Source organism: Pholcus phalangioides, unplaced genomic scaffold (assembly GCF_987345545.1).
Source record: "Pholcus phalangioides strain wild (caught in Gottingen) unplaced genomic scaffold, Ppha-v1.0 ptg000042l_1, whole genome shotgun sequence".
Lineage (NCBI taxonomy): Eukaryota > Metazoa > Arthropoda > Arachnida > Araneae > Pholcidae > Pholcus > Pholcus phalangioides.
Window position 1 is genome coordinate 6610542 of NW_028301628.1, and position 24965 is coordinate 6635506.

At 36.0% G+C, this 24965-nt stretch overlaps 3 protein-coding genes across 3 annotated transcripts in view; 2 read left to right on the plus strand and 1 right to left on the minus strand.

Annotated features, from left to right (window-relative positions):
- Positions 1 to 24965, minus strand: part of LOC149064380 (BAI1-associated protein 3-like) — a 462395-nt gene that overhangs the window by 79492 nt on the left and 357938 nt on the right. The gene's annotated exons all lie outside the window — the stretch shown is intronic.
- LOC149064384 (uncharacterized) lies at positions 1476 to 13193 on the plus strand. The gene is made up of 4 exons (XM_089255288.1): positions 1476 to 1564; positions 4856 to 4979; positions 9818 to 9918; positions 11434 to 13193. Exons 1-4 carry the CDS (start codon positions 1502 to 1504, stop codon positions 11716 to 11718), a joined length of 573 nt encoding a protein of 190 aa, XP_089111414.1. The 5' UTR covers positions 1476 to 1501; the 3' UTR covers positions 11719 to 13193.
- On the plus strand, positions 17287 to 24954 carry LOC149064385 (uncharacterized). The gene is made up of 4 exons (XM_089255099.1): positions 17287 to 17379; positions 21771 to 21894; positions 22572 to 22669; positions 24763 to 24954. The coding sequence occupies exons 1-4, from the start codon at positions 17335 to 17337 to the stop codon at positions 24799 to 24801; spliced, it is 306 nt and encodes a 101-aa protein (XP_089111225.1). The 5' UTR covers positions 17287 to 17334; the 3' UTR covers positions 24802 to 24954.

Consider the following 24965-nt stretch of genomic DNA (forward strand, 5'->3'; position numbering starts at 1 on the left):
TTTGAGAAAGACTATCATTGTTTGGGATATTGCTTGACTGAGATTATCATTGTTTGGGATATTGCTTGACTGAGATTATCATTGTTTGGGACATTGTTTGACAGAATTGTCTTTGTTTGGGACATTGTTGACTGAGACTGCTGCCGTCAAAACAATGCTGATTGAAACTGTTGCGTATAACACATTGTGGAGTGAAACTATTGTGTCTAACACATTGTGGATTGAAACTGTCATCCAAGACATTGTGGATTGAAACTGTCATCCAAGATATTGTGGATTAAAACTGCTGTCTAAGATATTGTGGACTGAAACTTGTCTAAAACATTGCGGATTGAAACTGATGTTGTCTGGGACATTGCTGATTGCTTCTCACAAGAACGCTAACAATGTCTCACAGAAGAATGCTAAAAATGTCTTAAAAAAAGAATACCAACAATATCTTACAAAAAAGAATACCAACAATGTCTCACACAACAATGTTAACAACGTCTCGCACAAACAAGCAATAAATGAAACTGGAATTTTCATGAATTATGCGGAGTTGAACTCGGAAAGAAAAGTCATCTGGTCTCCAATGGGACTCGAAACCAGGCTGTCTTGCATGCTTGCCTGGTTTGCAAGAGGTCCTGAGTTCCAGTCCCGACGGAGACCAGGTGACTTTTCCTTCCCAGTTCACTTCGGCTTAATTCCAGAAAATATCTGTTTCTTTGATCTTGGGTTGAGAAAAAAAATCTATACATCTCAATACAATCAATTTCTCTCACAACTTTTTGTAACGGCCTATTGTATGAGACGTTGTTGATTGAACCTGTTGCTATCTAAAATATAGTTTATTGAAATTGATTGTTGCAGACATTTTTGATCGAAATCATAAATTTAAACCCAAAACCATTAATTTCAGTTTTTAGTTCGTTGAAAATCTTAGTTTTAACAGTTGCACTAACTAAACTGTATAAATTATACTCTAAAAAAAAGCATTTATTGATGAAATTTCAAATATTTTCTTTACATTGAATATTATTATAGTCTCCGGTGGATTGAATTGTATTTGAATAAATTTTGTAATAACAAAGCATACTTTTTGCATTCTACACGTTTTATTCGACTTTATCCGCATTGCGCTTTGCATGTACGTCATCTTATAACGTATAGTAGTATAAAGTAAAAATAGTTTATTATTCGAAGAAAACAACTACTAAATAAAAGACAAAGGTGTAAGAAATTTCAATCTAAAAATTCATTTTGTAGTAGGATGTTTCATCTAATTGACAATAGTTCATCTAATTACAAAACTCGAGAAATACTAAATAACTAATGCAGACTGTGCATAAATATTCGATGTACAGGAAACATCCTTGTTAAACTTACATAAAACACATCTCACCTGCTATTGCTGAAAGATTTACGAGGTGCAAAAACAATAGACGGACACGCAATATAGGTGAAATGGAATTTTTTGAACTGGGTATATTGGCATTTTTTTCCCGATCGTTCCTTAAAAATGTCGGACAGAAACGTGATACAACTCGCAGTGTTGACTTATACACTATCGATGATCTTGATGGTAAGTGCATAATTCACAACATATATTCGAGTGAATAACATTATATAGAACTCGTAGAATAATTGTTTTCCTAAAAATCTCACATACGGATAAATATTTCACGTAACGTATAAATATTTCACGTACCGTAAAGTGGAGTAACTTCGGTACAGATTTTGGACATCTTTTGTATTATCTCTCTTATGAATTAATATTTTTTTTACTAAAAGCTAGCTGCACCATTAGAGAGAGAGAGAGAGAGAGAGAGAAAGGAGAAATTTTCTCTGTTTTTATTCAAGGATAACTGTTTTGCAACTCATTATAATACAGAAAAATGAATTTTCCAAGTCGTATCCAGGTCACCCCCTTCAGGTGGGATGCCTTGGGTACACTACTGTATCACCGTGATACTTCACCTTTCGAAAAGTATGTTTCCACTGCTCCCACTGGAAATAATTAAGTACAAATAAAAAAAAAGTATAAAGACATAAGTTTTCCGTTTCCATTACAAATATAAATACAGGGAAATATTCATTTATGTCCATCATGCACGTTTTGGTGTCAATCTTTAAATGTAGAATAAATTTCTTAAGTTAATTGAAAAGATAATATGATCTTCTATGCAATTTCTATAGGGCCTGAGCCTAACATTTTATTATATGCTCATGGCACCTGTATGTGCTTGTAACGAATATAAAATACTATTCTCAAATATTTCACTGATCATGAAGCCATTAATTAACAAATTGATTTACTTCGATAATTCATCATCCACGGTTGAAAAAACAAGTATGCCTACCAAACCAAACTTCTATCGAGACTAAGATTTGAACACAAAGCTCTGTAAACAAAGTTTTGCAATGGTTTCATGAAACCCAAAAACACAGGTTATGATAAAAGTAGGTGTAAAGAAATAGACGGGATATTTATATATGAGAGAATCAAGCACAATTTTGAATCATGGAGGTTCACTCATTCGACTGGACCTGGAATCACATCTCCATTTCATTCACAGAGGATGCAGCGTCATCTAAAATAAAGAATTAGAGCATGTACCCAAGTCATCCCGCAAGTCACCAAGTCACGCAACTCTACGGTATAGCTCTATTCTAGTTCAAAACTCTTCCACTTCTTTGAAATCTCATATATAAAGTTCTTCAATTGTAATTGATTAGATTATACCCTTTACGACCACGGGAATTGAATTTGAGTCAATCCGTCTAAGGGACTGGGAATACTCTCAAACCTAAGGGAATACCATCAATATCATTGATAGACTTGCAATTGATATTCTGTTCAACACTTTGGTTGAAGTTCAGTTTTTCCCAGATGCCGTATAACAAGTTTAAATCAAAGTTTCTCAATCAGGAGAAATGAGGGGTCTCCTAAGGGAACCTGATACTAATTCCACTGATTAATCTTCGATGCTAAATAAATAGCGGAATTAAATATTTCACAATATTTAACTGATTTATATTTGAAAATGATATATTTTTATATAAAGGATAATATCGACACACAGTAGTGCCGAGAAACGACACACAGCAGCATAATAATTTGCTTTATTATTCCCAAAATAATAGTTGTCCGAGACTATTTTTAATCATAAGTATTGATTGATATAATTTTTACGCGAAGCACTGTTGGTCAACGTCATTATTGTCGACCCATTATTGAATGGAAGTTTGAGGAATCGTCGACTGAGGCTGTCCTTGTCTGAGACATTGTTAATTGATACTGCGGTTTTTTAAACTTTGTTGACTGAAAAATAGTGGATCGAAACTGGTGTCTCTCACAAAAATAGTTTTAATCGGAAACGTCTCGAACAAAAACAATTTCAGTCAGGTGTATGTGATATTGCTGACATTGTTGTGCAATGCAATCAGAAACGTCTCGAACAGCAACAGTCTCAATAGACTGAGTACGAGCCCGTCTCCTATCTGAAGAAGTAAGTCTCTTCGCATACAGCAGGTAGGCCTTCAACACGATACTTACATAACATAGAAGTTCAGGAATTTGCTATATTGATTCCCAAATGTGGAAGACAGATGGCAACTCCAGTATAATACGAAATGAACATAACTATGACGACATGAATACATTAGGACCAAGCACATACACACACCCAAAGCGTTTCTTTCATGTAACCAGATCATTAGAAATTTCCCAGAAGGATGTTTACTAGGTGCATATACGTTTAAATAGTAGTCAGATACAGAGTAACAGCTTAAATAAGTTTTATGAGACATATCTGACATTGTTGTGTGGGACAGTCAGTAACGTCTCAAACAACAAGTTTCAATCCGTTGTCTGGAACATTTCTAATAGAAATTGCTGTTGTGTGAACATTTGCATTGTGAATTGCATTGTGGATTGTAGCTGTTATCTAAGAGATTGAGGATTGAAACTGTTATCTAAGACATTGAGGATTGAAACTGTTATATATATTGAGGATTGAAACTGTTATATATATTGAGGATTGAAACTGTTATATATATTGAGGATTGAAACTGTTATATATATTGAGGATTGAAACTGTTATATATATTGAGGATTGAAACTGTTATATATATTGAGGATTGAAACTGTTATATATATTGAGGATTGAAACTGTTATATATATTGAGGATTGAAACTGTTATCTAAGACATTGAGGATTGAAACTGTTATCTAAGACATTGAGGATTGAAACTGTTATCTAAGACATTGAGGATTGAAACTGTTATCTAAGACATTGAGGATTGAAACTGTTATCTAAGACATTGAGGATTGAAACTGTTATCTAAGACATTGAGGATTGAAACTGTTATCTAAGACATTGAGGATTGAAACTGTTATCTAAGACATTGAGGATTGAAACTGTTATCTAAGACATTGAGGATTGAATTTGTTAGGCTGGAAGCACACCGGTCAGACACGACCAGACAAGACAGCTTTAGACAAGCTTAGTCATTGTTGTTCACGTTAATTCGTATGGCGCAACGAACGCTGTTAATCAACCGAATTAAAACGTTGGGTCATACAAATCAGTATGAACAAAAATGACTTAGCTTGCCTAAAGTTGTCGTGTCGTGTCTTACCGGTGTGCGCCCCACCCAGCTCTAGGTCTCAGCCAAGCGATTTCAATCAAAGCTGTCGTATCTAGTCACGTCTAACCGGTGTGCGCCCAGCCTAAGGTTAAACGGCGAAACGAAAATAGTTTCCGTTCTTCAGTTTTGAAGCTCTTAGTTTCTTAAAATCCCTCTATAAAATGTTTTCTTAGAACAATGGATGTATCTTTTTTTTTTTTTGTTTAAATATTAAATCAAACAGGTGAATTCTTTTGGCTGGATTTCCAAGCGATGCAGTAAACAAGATGACTGTCTTCCTACCGAGTGTTGTACTTCCAATATATTGTCGCTATGGATGCCGACGTGCCAGCCCAACTTGCGAAGAAGTAAGGTGAACTCATTAGAAAAAAATTAATCCATTAATTCCAACAATGCATTTTGATGACTTCATACGGTCTTTGCCAAATCAGCTTAAAACACATAAACATTCCACTTCTCTGTGTTTTCTTTCCTCTCTCTTCAACATCGCAAAGCTATTTTGTCCCTATGAACTGAAATTGTTTATTGCTCCCCGTTTTTTCTGTATATAATCCTGTTAGTGAACACATGCAATGAAAAGATATATTTTGGAAAGAGAGAAAATTCAACTGCCCCTGCGGGGAATCGAACCCACGTCCTTTCACTTTCCGGGTGAACGCCCTAGACCAGTAGACTACAGAGGCACCGAATTTCTCAATCTTTCCTTGGAGCTCGTGTACACTGAAAGGGGCCGTACATGGACGGCCGGACCAGACTCAGGCCAAGCTCACAACTGCTGACGTTGCCACCAGATGGCGACTTACACAATGATGACGTCACTCTCCGCAATCATACGACGGTTTTAACAACTGGATGTTGCGAAGATATATTTATCTATAAGGACGTGGGTTCGATTCCCCGCAGGGGCAGTTGAATTTTCTCTCTTTCCAAAATATATCTTCGCAACATCCAGTTGTTAAAACCTTCGTATGATAGCGGAGAGTGACGTCATCATTGTGACATGCAATGTATCCTTCTACCATATACATGTGAAAGAGAGGGAGAGAACACGACGAGTGGATGTGAAAGAAAAATCGACTATACACTCTCTCTTGTCTACTTATCTATTATATTGTTTTTACTTTTCTATTCATTTTTTCTTCTTTTGTATTCATTTTTTCCTTCCTTTTCTTCCATTTTTTCCTCCCTTTTCTTCCATTTTTTCCTCCCTTTTCTTCCATTTTTTTCTTTTGCCCCTTATTCTTCCCTTTTCTAAGGGGCGGTTAGGTTACCAGATTTATCACGGATTCGTTAAATAGAGATCATTCAAATTTGTTGCCAAAAGCTTGTACGTGAAGGGGTTAAATTGCTGAAACATCCTTGATGGAAGCAAATATTACGTCGTTTGGATCTGTCCAATTTAAGGGGGTTGGTGCACGCAAATATTTTAATATAATCTGCTGGCAAGCATTATACAGGGTGTCTTGTTAGCGCTAGCACGGTGTTTACCTCAGCAACCGTCCTCATAGAGGTATAATTACTAGTTTAAAAAATGCCCAACAGGCTTTCAAAACTACCCTGTACCAGTTTTGAGAGTGAAAATACAGTGTGTAACAAAATAAAATACCTAAATTTTTATAAGGGGGTCCCAACTTTCTAACTTCCAATTAGAAAGTTGTTGCCCTGTCTCTTCTAATATCATCGGAGACATTTCATGTTTCTAAGTGCAATATTTACGGCCACATTCGAATTCTAAAATCGGAGAAGAAGTTAGGAAAGGACAGCATAAATGAGGAGAAAGAGCGTTATCCGTTAGTTTTTTGCTATTCTTTACCAACTTTTGCCCAATTTTTGAATTCAATATTTTAGTGAATATTGCACTTTGAAACAGGGAATTTTTTCTGTTGTCCTCGGGAGAGACAGGGCAACAATTTTCTGTTTGGAAGTTAGAGCACAGGGGGACCGTATAAAAATTTACTATATAAAAAGTTACACACTGTTTTTTCGCTCTCAAAACTGGTACAGAGTAATTTTTGAACACCTGTTGAGCATTTTTTAATTGGAATCATAGCTCTATACGACTGATGGTTGAGAAGATAAAGGCCGTGCTAGCACTTATAGGACACGCAGTAAATGCAAATGTTTTCCACTAAAATGCTATTTTCTTAAAACTAAGTTTTTGTTAGATAAGGAACATTTTTTCGAACACCATTCATTCAAATGTCTTGAAAGTTCGTTTGTCTCTCAACAGTATGGTGTTACTCAGAAGAATCACCAACGGAAAATCTATCCCTGGACAGATCGTAAAGATCTCTTGGCAATATGTGATTGATCACTTGGCAATATGTGATTGATTGGAGTTTTTTTGATTTTTCCTTGTACAAGTAAAACCTGTCTTTAACGGAACCTATATTAGGCCGGGACTACACTGTAAAAGTTTGATAAAGGTTCTTTTATAAAACTTGAAAAATGCTACCAATAAGCGCATTGGTTACATCGGCGCGAATGTAATTGATACGATTACTAGTTGTTTTACCTAAGTTTTATGCAAGGACTTTTATCGAACTCTTATAGAGTGTAATCCCGGCTTTTAGTAGAAACCTGTCTTCAGCGGAAACTTGTTTTCAACGGAAAAAATCATGGTCCTGTGATTTCAATGCCAAAATGAACATTAAAATAACTGGTTTAAACGGAACTTGTGTCAAACGCGGAAACGGAAAGGCAAATTGTACTCTTGAACGGAAAGGCAAATTGTACTCTTGAACGGAAGGGCAAATTGTACTCTTGAACGGAAAATTTCACACATACACTGTGTGTGGCGACCAATAGACCAAAGGATCATACCATAACAAGGATTTTTCCCAGCCGGGGCAACCATTATTTTTGCTGCCCCCACAGATTTGATATTTGATAATTTTTTGATGGTGTTCTTTGTTTCCACCCAAAACTGCTGCCCCTAAATTTTTCCGCTCGGGGGCAGTTGTCTCCCCCCCCACCCCTTCCAGTTACGGCCCTGGATCTTACAAAATGTTAAAAAGATCCACAAAATTTTTTTACGCAATCTATGCTTACAAATGTTAGTTCGTTTCTGTACTTGATATCGTGGTTTTGATAAGCCATACATAGTAAAACAGTTGCTTTCTGTGAAGTTCTAACAAAAATTTTCGGAAAAACAGGCTTTTTCCACGGGAGAAATTAGTGCAAGGGTTGAGTTTCCAAATGATATGCAAGACTTAAAAAATTCTATACTAGCTGTGTACATTCCGTGATCGTAAGGCTGAGCAGCGCCGGAATTAATTAGAGGCAAAGAGTAACTCTTCCCTGGTAGCAAAATTCAGAGGGGTGGAAAATGTTAGGTGGTGAGAAAAACACCGTTATAAAATCATTGAGTTTTATAGTGGTTAGGGTGGAAAATTATATATATCTTGCTCTCTCTCTATTCCCTCACAAAATTCTTAGTTAAGGCCCTGATGCTGAGGATTACATAAACATAGACGATAACGTACAAACAGAACCTGACACGACAGATATTGACATCCTAATTGAAAAATTTTTGAGGAAGTTAAAAAGAACGTGAATATCGTTATTTTAGAGGAAACACAGTGTAGGTCGGAATTTGTTACAGATGCTCGCTGTCAAAATTCGCTGGGGGTTCTGCGTGGGGGGGGGGGTGTGGGTGGGGTGCATGTGTGGTGTAGCATTCATTCATTCATTCATTCAAACCGAGCACAACTCCGGTCTATCGCCATAGGCAATTTACTACCGATTGAGTTGTGCCGGAAGTATGAGTGTGTGTGTGTGTGTGTCCCCCCCCCCCCAAATACCCCGGGCCACGAAAGCGACTGTATGCATTCAACTGCCTGACACCTGGCCAGCCGTCACCCTGCCCTCAAAGTCCAGCCGCTCATCCGGCATGGTTTCAAGGAAGCTGCCTCGCGACCTTCGCCTACAAGGAACAGCTTTCGCCCTTATTTAATTTGTGTGGTGTAGCAGTATTACGTAGGGCCTCCAAAAAATGGCTCGGGGATCCATGATGTTCTTAAGTCAGCCACCTCGTTGGGCAATTTGCCTGTTGTGGCGTAGTATTTGTATATTTGTAAATCTAAATATAGTATTTAGTAATTATTTTAGAGAGAGAGAGAGATCAACTATATCTATTTAGTTATTTTATCTATATTTAAATTATTTACATCTTCGATTAATTTATTTTTCTTTTGTTTCAACAATTCTACACATCATATCAATTAAACCTTCATTAAGTGGAAACCTATGTTCAATGGAAAAAAAAACTCGGTCCCTTACGATTCCGTTGAAGACAGGTTTTACTGTGCATATGCCTTTTTCGTTGGTGATTTTATTGTTAGGCAAAGTTTACCTAGTCTTCCATACTATGGTGTCACATACTTTTAACACGAGGATTTTTTATTAAAAAAAATTACTTTTAAAAACCTTTTATGGTAAAAAATATGGATAAATTTTGGTGATTTTTGAAACAGTTGCTGAAGTTAAAATTCCAGAAGTAAATAACCAGCAATTAAATCCTGAAAGCTCATATTAGATTGTATAAAAGTTATCCATAGTATTTGAGAAAAACATTTGAGTGCCTAAAAGTGCATAGAAAATTTTTAAATGTACCTTAACACTAGGTTTACCAAAGGGTGGGTCATTTTGACCCCTCTGAGAAAATATTGCAATTTGTAAAAAATGCTTTACGTAAAATATCAAAAAAATAATTAAAACGAATTATTTTAACTGATGCAATTTTATTGAGGTTCTTTTCTACTTTAACTTCATAATAGATAGGCCATTTATATTTTTTCTAATTAAATAACGAAAGGGGGTCATTGGTAGAAATAGGTATATGCCAACTCATGGTAAACCTAGTGTTAAAGGAAAGATATTTTACCCATAGCAAGCACCAAGATCAAGCACCGACTCGCTTGAGAACCGCTCAGCAGAGAACGGAGTAGCAAACATTATAGTCATCATCATCAATGGTACATCAGTCCTAAGACTGGTTCGCCCCCATGTTGAGCAGCCGCCACTCATCTCCGTCTTGGGTTTTGTTCTTTAGTTGGTACAATTTTGCGTCATTTACAATTATAGCATAAGTCTATAACTCATTACCTAATTGTTATGATATTTTGTGTATTGTACATATTTAATTAAGACCAAATTTTAGAACATGTTCTCAAAATCTTTCCAGGTGAACTCTGCTGGTCGGATGATAACTCCAATGCCACAAAGGGTATCCGTTATTCCTTTTGCCCTTGTTTACGAGGTTTAGAATGTCAACCTGGCATTTTGGTGAGCTTCATATTATTATTAATTAAAAGCAAGGGATATTAAGAAAAATTAGTTTCAAATTAGATTTTTAACAATTTTGCCGAAATACGCTCCGCTCAATAAATTTGAATTCGGAAAAAATTGTAAAAAAAAGCTGATTTCGCCCTTGAAACATAACAAAGAGTAGGGTTTTTTTTTCTCATAAGAAAAAAAATTAGTTTGAATTCTTGCCACCGGCTGGCTTTATTTATCGCCACGTTAACAAAATGATGAAAAACACATGAAAAACATCTACATTACAAAATATTATTTGAGGATGCATAATATAAAAGTGCGTAAAAAACTTTGGCATTATACCCCCCAGTGTAAATAAACATCGCGGTTTTTTTTCGGAACAAACTGCTTGTTTTTGAGATGATGCCAAAGTTTCAAGCTGTGTGCAAAGTTCTCCCGGTTTATCGGCATACAGGGAAATTCTAAATTCCTGGGACAAACTTTAAGAGGTGATATAAGACACCTGAACAAGCATTTTTGATCATAGAATGTGCGGTCGAATTGCAATGGCAAAGGCGGTAGATGGCGTTTTTAAAGAGTGCTACTGCACCAAAAAACAAATATCATGTGCTTCCGACGGATTCGCAGTAATATGTGCCATCAAACTCGAGGGTGCGTGCGTATTCACCTTCGAATCGGTGTGCAGTTTGTTTTTTATTGGTACAAGGACTATCAAGGTTATGCTAAGCCAAACAATGAATAAGCGGTACAAAATTAATTGTGGTAGCATTTGCGATAACCAGGTTGCACCATGAGAAGGACTATCACATCACAATACCCAGCACACCCTGGATCGGTTGATTGCAACTATTGCAGCAAATTCATCTGTAAAATATGATACTGTCGAATCCCGTTTTAACGGATACGCACTTACAATTCCCCCAGATGAGTATACATAGGAAGAATTCAGAAATTCGGAATTCCTTTGTAACGAAATTTCATTATAACGAAGTGATTTCTCCGGTCTCTTGGAGTCTGTTATAACGGTATTCGACTGCATTTGCTTTTGGTGAAGTGCTGTTGAGCACTCTCCAAAAACACCCTCTACTGCCTTTACTATTGCGATTCGACCACACATTCTATGACCAAAAATGCTTATTTAGGAGTCTTGTATCACCTCTTAAAGTTTGTCCCAGGAATTCAGAATCACTCTGTATATTTAGTGGCTGATCATGTTTGAATCAGGAAATAATCACTCGCACCAACAGTAACAAAATTAAACAACACTACCGATGTCAACACCGAAAGTGGTTTTGAGACCTAAACGGGATTAAGAGAAGATCGGTCAAATGACGTTTCGAGAAATATATCCGCGAAAATCCTCTCCCATAGCTAGAGAAATTATTAGAGAGATATGCTAAGCTTAGAAATAAACGAGTGGGTGGATGGATTCATAAGTTATTTACTGAGTGTTTCTAAAACGTCGATTTTTAGATTACATTTTATTTATTATTTTAAATTCTAAAATTGCCGCTTTTTCAGGGAATCCCAACTTGTAAGGAGAATTATCAAAAAAATTTCACTACTCCATCCGTGAAACCACTTACAATGAAAACAACTGCACGTCCACTTACGATGAAAACAACTGCACGTCCACTTACGATGAAAACAACTGCACGTCCACTTACGATGAAAACAACTGCACGTCCACTTACGATGAAAACAACTGAAAGTCCACCTCCAATGGAAGCAACTACAACTGCATCACCTACTATGGAAACAACTGAGAGTCCACCATCTCCAACTGCTCCTACAACACCTCCATAGGAATCAACCGTATCATCTCCACCAGTATCAACCATACAAGCTCCATTGGCATTGACTACAACTCCTCTACGAGATAATGAATTGTTATTATCCACTGATGAAATTAATGAGTTATAAAAGTTAGATAGTATTTTCACAGGGTGATCCAGAAGTCTGTTAACATTAAAAAAAAAAAGTTCAACAATTCACAGAACAATGTACGGAGACGGAAAAAAATTGACAAAACACATGCTGGAAACAACATGCGATTTAATTGAAACCTTAAGAAAAATTAATTACAAGAATGTTCAACAGATGGCCAACTTTATGTGATAACTAGAGCCCGGAAATTCAGGCAAAATGCCATATAATGCCTTTCTTTGTCTATTTTCAAACTTGTTTTGGTAAAAATGCCTTTTTATTGAAATTTTCGTGCCATAAATACCTATTTTAATACATAATGCCTAGTTTTAAGTTTATCAGTGAATTTCAGAGGCCATCTGTAAAACTTGGATATTTTGGTCACTGGGAACTTCAAAAGAATTGCTCTTTTTTTAAAATTTTCCAACATTCAATATTAATTATCATCAGAAAGCCCGTCCCTATCGCAGCCCCTATTAGACGCAACCATATGATCTGAGAGATTGGTGTAGGCATGCAATAACTTTGCTCTGATAGGATGGTGTTAGACGTGAAAGATTTTGTCTCAGATGAACGCAGTCCGTGTTGGGAAATTAGAATTTTTCCCCCACTGGCTTCCCATAATGTCTCGCACAGGCGTTGCACTGCGTAGTATGTGTATAGCGAACTAATGATTGTCCCAATAGGTCTTGAATTGACGTCATGGCTCACACAAAGCGGAGTAGGAGCAGACAGGGCTCAGGGGTCCATGTTGTTTTGATTTCTTTTTTTTTTTTTGCACCATAAATGCACTGCAATCAACCATGGCTATTTATTACACACACATATTTAGTATTCGATTAAATTGACAAGAGTCGCCCTCAGGAATGTATAACAGATGCGGCCATACAGTTCCCTGGGCTTAAAGAAGTTCCTGATTAGTGGTAATATAAATAAAAATAATAATAATTTGTTTTATTTTTACAAAAAATAGAACAAGATAACAATGTTTCAACCATACAAACGATAATGATTATTCCAAATAATACAACAAATAAACGAGAATTATTCGCAACTCGAGGGAGCCCCCACACATTTTCTCTACAGTTCTGTCAGCTGGTACCAACTCCAGCACCTCACGAGACAGCCCTTGCAACATGGCCTTGATCATAAACACCGTGGCAAGTGGTAAAAACTTCTGTGATAAAAATACATTTCACACATCTAAAAAGTGTTCTTTCAAACAGCAACTAACTGGGGCAAATCGCATTGCCACCGTGGTGCTAAGGTTTTACAAAAAACATAATTTTTTGAATAGTTTTCATTATAAAAACGCAATCTCCATTAACTAATAATTAACGAAATAAATTGCATTTAACTATACTGTATTTCATAATTGGTTCCTATTATTTCGCCAGAACTCTTTATTTTTTGGAAAATACAAGGAAACAGTATACAACAGTTTAATTTTATCCTGGTACTACGGTGCTTGTACGTCAACCAATAGGATAAATGGCAATTACTTTGCTGATGAATTCATTCATGAATCACCCAAGACTCATTAGTGAGAAAAACTCTGACCATTATTATAGAGCTTTCGACACGTTTTGTTTAATCTGGCCATGCGAGAAATAAGCTAATTTTACGTTTCGAACAGTGAGCCATTGTAAGTTACGAGTAGGGCTTCTGCACCCCCCAGGCTGACTCCCCCTATCATTTTTGAGTGAAGTGTGACGCTAGTACGCCTTATTACTGTAGCCACTAATTGTTTGCCCCCCTACTCTTTTCTTAGCGATTAGATGTAACTTGGAGGGTGAACCAGTTTTTTTCAAAGATGAACGGACGATGAGCCCGCTCTATTTTATAGGCGCCTTACGATTAGCTATAGCGATAATACTGATGCCACGCGTTTGCTCAAAGATGGCGGATGAGTCAGCTTGCCAATTCCAGGGGAGCTCTATCTGCATGCACTTTGTAAGAGCCGCCTGTAACGTCAAGAATAAAGTTCACGACATTGGTCGGGATTACACTATAAAGGTTTGATAAAAGATCTCTTACAAAATCTAAAAAAAAAAAACAACAACAACCAATAAGCTTATTGGTTACATTCGCTGTAATGCAACCGATGAACTTATTGGTTGTATTATTGGAGTTTTATAAAATAATTTTTATCAAACTTTTACAGTGTAATCCCGGCCTAGAACGCTTTTTATCTCACTGTACTGTATACATGGATGAGTATCGCAAGCTTTTTAAGCAACGGATTGATCTCGTTGACGGAGATTTAAAAAGTATTGGGTGAACAAAAGAAAAAAACCGTGCAAACACACTTTTGGGGGAACTGGACCACATTTTACTGGTGAACCCTTGAACCTACAGGCATACTTCCAATTAGAGAGAGTATCCAAATAACGTGTACAACTCAGAGGGGTTGTACAGTTATTAAAATGAGAAAAAATAACCTTTTCGATGAAAAATTAACTTTTTCACAGTCCCCGTGTGCCCCAAAACCGAATTAGAAAGTTGTTGCCATGTCTGTTCTGAGGCCAAAAGTGCAACATTCACTGAGATATTTGTATTAAAAAATTGGGAAAGAATGGCATAAATAAGGGAAAGAAGCGTTGTCCGCGCGTTAGTTTTTGATGTTCCTTTCAAATTTTTTTTTGATTTTTGAACTAAAAAATCTCGGTGAATATTGTACTTAATAACATGGACTTTTTTTTGGCATTAGGAGAGCGATAGTGCAACAACTTTCTCTCTCTATAATTGCATTTCTTAAGACAGGGTGACCAAATAAAAAGCTAGTTTTTTTAATTTTAATAACCATGTAACCCCTCGCTATTATTAATGGTGTATCTTTGGTCTACATGTTATTTGGATACTTTTTCTAAAGGCAGTTACACACGTAACTGCAAGCTTGACAAGCATGAGTGTTCAATCTTTTGCGCAAGCATGCACAACTTCCCTTTCGCCTCCACACGGTAGAAGCATGCTTGCACAAGCACCAGTTTATTCTTGGATGACGGGGCGGGCTCGGACGATGATGCACTCGTTCTGGCTGCTTTTCTACTTGTGCATAGAATAAAAACGCGAAGGAAAAGGCCTGGACTGTGGTGTAAAGAATGAAAAAAAATGCATAATAAAATAAAATCATTTTTCATAATTAACTTACTGAGAGAGTGAATTGACGATACATCCACGAGAGTGGCATCACTTTCTCAAAATAACTGAAGAAACGTATTTGAACCTTTTGTCATACCTAACACTGTACGGGGGCCCGCCTCTCCAACATGGAAAACCTGTGCGGGTGACCTGACATATATGTATATACATTTATACATTGACAGCATCAGTTTCATTGCGCCCCCCTTAGACCTTTGAGTCTATCTCCGTATTATGCCAATAAAAAAAAGAGACGGTAAATAGAAAAAGAAGGTCTTGTTGGCTGGCAAGTGGCCTTCTCTTGCTGTGGTATAGAAATTAAACCAAAGAAGATGTCACCACACAATTTACAATAGTAATAATTATCAAATTATTTATATGCCCCTTTATATTAAATTATTATATATAATTTAAAGTAATTTATCTATGTATTAATTAATTTATTTATTTTATTTAATGTTCTCAGAGTTTTGTTTATATTTAGAAGGTATATAGTAGTAAAGTGTATTTTTTTTGGTTGCGCCATCTTTGAGGGACTTTTATTACTTCTTTTTTTGCGAACAGAAACTCTTTTGTGTACAATATTAATTAAACCAGCCAGTCACAATACGATGGAAGAATAATTTATTTGCATATAAAATTTTATAATTATAATTTTTTTAATTTATTTTATGTTCTAGTTTATAGAAATTTTTAAAGTTTTAATGAATATTATATTTTTTTATCTCCATGGTATCATTTGAAATATTGATGAGATACTAAATGATATGATAATTTGTAGCAGAAAAATACGTATGTTGCACGCTTGCTAGCGCGGCCATTATACGGACACCCAGGGCTGCCTTGAGAGCATCATAGGCCCTAGTGCAAAAATTTTATGTGGGATAGAAATGTTTGTCAGACATACACTCTCTCTCTCTCTGTCTCTCAGAAAGTGTAATTAGAGCTCATTATAAGAGGGTTGGGCCCATGCCTTAAGACGGCACTACATACACCATATATTTTGGAATGGTTGGGAAGTATTAAGGGACGTTCTTTTTCTTAGACCAGCATTACACTATGGAAGATTTAGAAAAGTTATTTTCTTGAAAAATGCGACCAATCAGCGTGCCATTTTCATTCGAGGGAATGTAACCAATACGCTTTATTCGTTGTTTTTTTTTTTTCAAGTTTAAAAGTTTGATAAAAAATATTTCAATACAGTGTAGTCCCCGTCCTTAGATAAACCTTTCATTCCGTTTATCTTTTGAATTGACAAATATTTTTCGAATTTGATTTTTTAAAGTTTATGCAGAGTGTCCTGCAACTCCCCTAATTGCGACCTTTATCTTATCAACCGTTCGTCGTAGAGGTATGGCTATAATTTAAAAAGTGCTCAAAATATGTTCAGGAATCACTACATACCAGTTTCAGAGCGAAAATACAATGTGTGATGAAATTTAAAAAAAAAAATCTAAATTTTTTGTACACACTCACACACGATTCCACTGTTCTCTAATTTTAAATCAGAAAGTTGTTGCGCTGTCTCTCCCCAGTTAGGCCAACAACAACAAAAAATACAATATTCACTGAGATATTCGACTTCAAAAATCAGAGAAACAGAACAGCAAAAACTAACGGGCAACGCTTCTTTTCCTCTTTTATGCTGTCATTTCCAAACTTTTATCCGGTTTTCGAATTCAAATATCACAGTGAATATAGCACTTGGAAACTTGGAATTTTTCTTGTTAGGCTCGGAGGAGACAGGGCGACAACATTCTCATTGAAAGCCGGAGGACAGGGGAGGCCCTATAAAAATTTAGATTTCTTATTTTATGATTATATTTTCACTCTCGAAACTGGCACAGAGTGATTTCTGAACACATTTTGAGAATTTCCCAAATTAGAATCATACCTCTACGACGAACGGTTGATGAGATGAAGGCCGCATTAGCACTCACTGAACACCCTGCATAAAACATGAAATTTTTGGACAAAATCACTGTTCACACACACAGTTGTGATAAACAAAATGTATATTTCTCTTATTTATGTGAGTATCAAGGAAAAAGAAACTAGAACGAGCCTTCTCCGTGAAAAACCCCGCAGCGAGTCAAATTTACTGTTTTTGGATTAGCCACTTGTGACCTAAAAACGTCGAGATGCTATAGAAATGTAATTATTGGCAGATTTCACCGTCATCTTCAATTGGATTTCATCTAATTTTCTTGTTTTTAAATCCATGATTAAAACTAAAGTAGTAATGATAATAATACAAAAAAAAAAAAAAGATTTCTAAAAATTGTGTGCAAATTAGGCAATAAAAGCGCCTGTTACTCCAGTGTAAAGGCTCAATTCTCACATTGCCATTTCATCATGAAATTGTTAGTATTGGGGTTATTTTTTGGGCTGGTGCTGATGGTGAGTATACAGAGAAATTTCTTGATGACTTACAGCTAGATTTGCTTCGTAATATTCCATAAATTCTAGTTTGATAAAAATTTTGATATTTTCCCAATAATATGTTAACGCGAACTATACACGGTGCATAGATAGCAGCACGTACGGAATTTTACTGGCGAACACGAGGGAATGTATAGTAATTAAAATAAGAAAAAAGTAACTTCTTATACGGACATCCTACGTCCATAAACACAGTTAGAAAGTTAGTTTTGGTCTGTTGTTGGAGTCATTTTCTATGGTATTTGTGACTGAGAATGAAACAGTGGATATTAATGATAATATTGAAGAACTTCCCTTCCAGATCCTCAGTGGTACAGATGCTTCAATGCCTTGATGACTGGAGCAGGGCAGTGGAAAAATGATAATAATCAGCAACCCCTGTGTCTCGTGATTTCACCAAAAACAAAAAAAAAACAACACTTTTCTAAGTGCAATATTGACCGAGATATTCGAATCCGAAAAACGAATTAAGGTTCGGGGAAAAAACAGCATTAAATGTGGGTTAAAAAGGTTTACCTGTATTTTAATGCTGTTTTTTTCCAGTTTTTTTTAATCCAAAAAATATCTTGGTGAATATTGCACTTAGAAACGTGGAATATATTTTGTTGGCCTTAACAGAGACAGGCCAACAACGTTTCCATTGGGTTTTAGAGTACAGGGTGTCCGTATAAAAAGTTATTTTTCTATTTAATACGAATGACTTATCTGAAGTCCACTCGTTATTAGGTTACTTTTTGTGACTGGAATTACGCGTCTAGGATGAACGGTCCGCCACTAAAATACTATACGCCTTATTACCTATGGACCCAATATAAATAAGGATTCCTTTGTGATCTTTTTAGGATAAAAATATGTCCACAAAAAAGCAGAATCTAGATATGAACTAAAAATGCAAGAATGTAAAGCAGTGTTTTTCAACCGTTGGTCCGCGGAGCGGCTAACAATTAATATGTACTCTAAATAATTTCAGACTTAATATTATACAATGTCTACATCCCTTACAGATCCTACATGCACAGATGCGTAGGTTGCTTTTTGTCACTGCAATTTTTTTTTACCTCAGGGAGTTGAGCCCTGGCTAAAAGGATTATGCAAGTTTAGGGGCTTTCATCAGAGGACAGCACTTACAGTTGAACTTTCAGGGTGTTTTTACGATAACTTCCAGGAAAAAAAGTACCTCCCAGGTGAGAATCCCGATTTCTCGCATTTTTCCTCGAGAAAATATGATCACCTTATGCCAGGGATTTTTCAGCCTTGTTCACCCGCAAACGAAAATCAACAAAACGATCAATTTGGCGACCGATGGCATTATTTCAAATTTGAAAAATGCTTATTAAATAATCTTCCTAAACAACAAAATAGAAATGCACTAAATTAAATTTTTTCGAAATTTTTGAAACTATTCAGTGGTGTCCAAAACACATCCCGAAAAATTTCTGGGTAGTCTTTCCGGTCACCTTCCTGCCCTAGCACAGGAAGGCGAAATCGTTGATATGCCCCTAAAACCAGTGGTGTAACAAGTGGGCTTGTCATTACCAGATTGAATGTGAATTTCTACAATCCATCTCAGAAGACCCTGCGAGTCAAGTCTGGGTCACGACCCACTGCTTAAGAACCGCTGTCACATGCTACTGTAAATGTGATAGGTTATAGTAACATGGTATATACAGGTCATCATACACACTCGCCAATCGTCTTTTTAAGTTTCATAAATTTATCATTTTTACTGGGGAATATGCATAATATCCATACGTCGTCGGTAAATTTGATAAATAGTGAGAACATATCACCACTTTTACAGGCGATTGTGCATGATTACGAAGCGTCGTTGGTAAATTTGATAACTACTTGAAATTTATCGCTTTTATATGTGATTATGCACAATATCCAAGTGTAATTGGCGAATTTGATAAATATGGAAAAATTTCTAATGAGTCTAGTATGTGTGATGTGAATATACCCGAATATATATTTTTTAATGTCATCTATTATTTTCAAATCTGCCGTATATACGTTATCTAAAATCTTCAACCCAATTTAAAAAAAAAAAATATATATATAAAACAAATTTCCTAATGCTTTGCGCATTGCTTTGAGAAATTTTTCAGTGATTTTCTTTTTAGGAAATGAAATTTTTGGGAAATAAAAGATCTAATGAGTTTCGTAGCATTAAAAAAAACATTTTTATGAAAAAATCAAAGTTTTTATACTTTTTCGAAAATGAAATTTTTAGAAATTTTATCCCGATGTTATCGTATTTCTGGATTTTTTTTCACTCTGACCGTGAACATAAATAAATTTTTGGCAAATAAATAAAAATAGTTTTTTTTTTCAGATGCTTTGCTACATGGTGCGTGGGGCTCTCCGCAATCATAACGACTTTATTTTAATTCAATACTTTTAACTAATTTACAGAAATTAAAATTTAAATAATTGGAAAGTTAAAAAATTAGTAAATTCTAATTTTTAAAACTTCGTAAGTACGTTATTTAATTCTTTCTGACCCGAATTTTTTTTTTTGGAAAATTTAAAATTTTTTCCTATCAGTTTATTTCGTCTGTAGATCCGATAAAACATGAATATCAAACAAATTTTCTGAAAAATACATTTCAGTGTGAAACTCTGAAACGATTCCAGTTTTCAACATTGGACATTTTGGAGACAGATATAATATTTTAAATTCAAAACTATTACTTATGTGCATCATTTTGTGATCATATCTATGTATATATAATTGATTTTCTGTGTGTGTTCTCAATACAAATCTAGAATTTTAGATCGATCGTCACTAAATTTTGCATATAAACCAAGTAGGACCCGAATTGAACAATAGGATACTTTAAAAGTTCGTCAGAGCAGGGCATATGCCCGAAAGGGGGGGGGGAAATGTCGGGCAACAATGGTTTCTGGGCCTCAACAATCATTTTCGGAACGTTTATTTTGTGACCGTGGTTCCCAAGTGATCAATAAAGACCAATATTGGCATGACTCAATTACTCATTTACCTGCTTAAATTTTTTTATAGTTTTACAGGCTGTAAAACATTAGAATGATACAAAACATATTGATAAAGAAATAACTGATGAGCACAAATGCAACGGACCTGGATGGAACAGAAAACCATCACAATCTATTCGGAAATAGTGGAATCGCAATATGAAATGCTAATTTGCAATCATTCCCCCACGAAGAATATGGGCTGTGATATTTTTATTTCTATTCCAACTTTCTGAGAAAAAAACTGCAGATAAGATGCAGCGGTGTACAGAGACCCTGGCGTTCATTCATTCAGCGGTGTACAGGGTGTCCTGTAAGCCTTAACGTGACCTTTATCTTATCAACCGTTCCTCGTAGAGGTATGGTTCTGATTTAAAAAAAATGATCAACATGTTTTTGAAAATCACCCTGCACCAGTTTTGAGATTGAAAACACAATGTGTCACAAAATAAAAAAAAATCTAAATTATTATATGGACATTCTGTCCTATGAACCAAATTAGAACGTTGTTGTCCTGTTTCTCCTGAAGCTAACAAAAAATAATTCACGTTTCTAAGTACAATATCTGCCGAGATAGTGATGGGAAAGAACAGCGTAATTGATGGAGAAAAGCGTTGTCCATTTTTATGCTGTTTTGTTTATAACTTTTATCCGATTTTTGAATTAAATTATCTTAGTGAATATTGCACTTGGAAACGTGTAATTTTTTTTCTCTGCCTGAGAAGACACAGGGCTACACCTTTGTCTCTAATTCAGTTTTTAGGACAGTGTGTCCATATAATAATTCAGATTTTTTTTACTTTGTGACATGTATTTTCATTCTCAAAACTGGCACAGGGCGATTTTCGAATACATTTTGGTTTTTCAAATTCAAATCATACCACTACAGCGAATGGTTGATGAGATGATGACCACATTAGCACTTACAGGACACCCTGTATAATCCATACTAAAAAATTCTGAGCGTGCGGTAGCCAAGGTCAATAAGATACGTGCCCAAAGTACCAAAGGATGTTTAGAGGTGTTGATACCTGGTTCGTCTGTCAGAAATTTTCCTGACACAGGGGAGCAAAAAAAAAAAAAAACAGCGACATGACGACTGAAAAAGATGCTCCCACATCGAGGGGTTAGCGCAACCAACCTCTCGGTGAGTATAATCCCGTTCGCAATCGGCAATAAATTCTAGGTCCTGGTCTAATTAGTCCTCATGTGCAGAAAATGACCAAATGACCGCGGTACGACAAAAATGATCAAATGATAAAAAAAATTCTGAAGTTTATTTTCCTAACGTAGTTCATTTAAATTTTCAACAATTCAAGGGATTTTAATAATCAATGTTTCGAATTCAACAGGTCAACTCTCTGGGTGGATCGAGTCGGATTCCGTGCACCAATGAAGGTGACTGTCTGCTTTCGGAATGCTGTGTACAAGGACGCCGTCAGCAAAGTAGCTACTGCAAGCCATATTACCTAAGAGGTAAACCTACTTTTATTAGTTGCATGCAAAGAAATGAACCCTTGATGATCCAGAGGTTTTTCGGTACCTCACTGGTACGTTCTAGTATACCCCCCCCCCCCCCACAATCACAATTGCAAGAAGGCTCCCTAGAACGTTTTTTAAGCTGTAATAAGCAATTGTACTTATAAGATATCAAAAAAACACAAAAGCTAACATTTAAGAACCTTACTGTAATCATAAGGGGCCGTTATGATAATGAAATACTTTTCTTCTAAGGCAACGAGGACAAAACGCATATGGTGGAAACGTTAGATGGAGTACCGGGTAGAGTAATCGTCCTCCATCTTAGCGCAACAAAATCAGTCTTTCGCTAAAAGTGACGTGTAATCGTTAAAGAAAAAGCGACATGGGGAGCATCGATTGGCTGTAGCGGTAATACTGACGTCACACGTTGCCCAAAGATGGCGGATAAGTCAACATGAGTTTCCCCGAGAGCCCTATTTTCTCCTGATGTCAATTCTACCTCGACATAGGACTTCAAAAGGCTAGTCATAGATTGAAGGAATTGTATTACTTATAAACCCCGATTAATTGACAAGAAATATACGTTTACAATACGAAGTTTTGTATGTGCAATTGATTTTCCTGACCAGTTTTCTTCTGAAAAAAAAACTTATTTTATTATTATTTATCAGGCAGATTGTGTTACACTGACGCTCAACAAAATGACCAGACTGGGAATTTCGTGAACCATTGCAGCTGTGCCGAAGGTCTGAATTGCAGAGGATTAACAGTACGTACTGTGAGAATTACATGGAAATATTATAATCAATATGGATGGACGTTTCGCTCATATTAATGAGAACAATATTGAATATATATATATATCAAAAGATAGAGACGAATTGGAACGCGAACTCTGATGTTTCGTGATAATTACCATTTAATTACGTTTATTTAAAACCAGAGCTATATAAAGGAATATTTAAGTAATCAAATTATTTCTTTAGAGGTAAAAAGAAAAATTAGGGTATTTTATTCTGTTATTCAGCTTCAATTACATTATTCTGCTAATTTGAATTAGAATTAAAGATAAGCGAGATTGTTATGGAATTAATGCTGGTATTATTTGAATCGAAAAAAAAAGATAAACCTAATGTGTTTAGAAAGCCGTTATTTTAATTGAATTAACATAGTGGACAAACAAAACAAGAACAGACATTTATTGTTTTCCGTTCGATATTAAAAAGGATAAGAAGAAAGTTATTTTCTTTTCCAAGAAAAGAAATATATTGTACCGTTTTACTTTTTCAGATTAAGAAAGACAAATTGACATAATATTTGTGGAAAGAAATGGGCTAAACTCGATTTTCACCTGATTTATAAAGAATTTATATGATATTTATGGAGATGGATGATGATTTTTTGCTCGGCTGAGATACGGGTTGGGCGAAAAGTCCGTAGAAACGTTAAAAATGTATAAAAACCGGAAAAATAACCAAAATAAAAAACGGTTTGCAGGGTTAGCACCGCTTGGTCACGGGAATTTTTTTTCACTGGAAAAAACAGCCAATAGGTGGCGCTGATGTACACAAGTCAAAGAAAAATGAATTGATCCGGTCCATCTAATCCATAGTTTCAAAACCTTTTTTTGTCCCATCGCCCCCTTCAGAATTTTTTTTTCTCCCAGTGCCCCCCCCCCCCAACGCGATCTCACCCATAGAATCCTATGCTATACCCGTAGCTTCTACCGCCCCACCCCTGGAACATTCCATCGCCCACGTTGGGAATCACTAATCTGTCGGAACTGAAAGATGCGATCCGCCGAGAGGTGTCATGGATACATCCTGCACTCTGCCGTTGCTGTATCTGCGACTCGCCTGCAATGTGTTATCCCACGTGGTGGTGCTCACGTGCAACACATAACTGCTGTAATAAACGATTTGAAGACATTCTGTTCGTTATTTGCGTATCTTTGCTTCGACTTATGTTCCGCATCACCTGTAGGCTGTTTTTTTTAGTTTTTTTTTTCCTGTCTTGAAAAAATTCCCGTGACCTAGCGATGCTAACCCTGCAAGCCGTTTTTTATTTCGGTTATTTTTCCGGTTTTTATGAATTTTTAAAGTTTCTACGCGGACTTTTTGCCCACCCTGTACATGGATTCTCAATAGGCTTTCCAGATATTATTCCGGGGTGAACAGAGAAAAAACTGCCACTTCTTTCCACTGGGAACCGCACCCAGGACCTCTTTCATACCGGGAAAGCGCAATGACCGTTATACCATAGACGAGAGACGATTCTCCTCCCTTAAAACACGCTTAGTAGCATGACTTGCTTAGTAGAGGCCTTGAGGCTGAGTGAGATCTCCTGCCGTCTCGCTTTGGCTTTAGCTAATGGCCTTCAGGCGGCGGCAGTAGAAATGGATGATGATTTTTTTGCACTGGGCTAAGATACATAAAATCAATATTAGTAGAAGTCGGCCATTAGCTGGTTAAAAAAAACCCTAAAAAACTGCAATGTTTCTACTCAACAAGTCATGCATGTTTTAAGGAAAAAAAAGAGCAGCGTCTCTCTATGGTGTAATGTTTAGTACGTTTACCTGATATGCCTGCCATAGGGTCTTGGGTTCAATTCCCAGTAGGGAGAGAAATGTCACTTTCTCTCGGTTCACCCTCGGCATAATATCCAGAAATCCTATTGATTTCATGATATTTATTATTCAATTGCTCAAAACTCTGTAGAAAAATAGATTTTTAATTTTTTAGACACAATAGATTTTCAAGACACATTTTTAATTTTTTTTAATAATTATTGCTTGGTTATTATTAAATAATTATGCTTGTGGTTATCATTAAAAAGAAATCCAAATTAATTTTCTATTTCCAGCCAACAAGTCGTTTGGGAAGATGCGTCGTCACACCCTGATAGAAAACACCTACTTTGGCGGCTTGAGAGAGCTGCTACTTTTTGAAGCTGTTGTCGAAAGGAACTTCGAACCTAAAAAATGCTTTCTTTTGAATGTTACGTGTGTTTCCTTTTGTTTCAATAAAAACAAATTAAAACTCAATGAAAATTTTATTTTGGCGGTA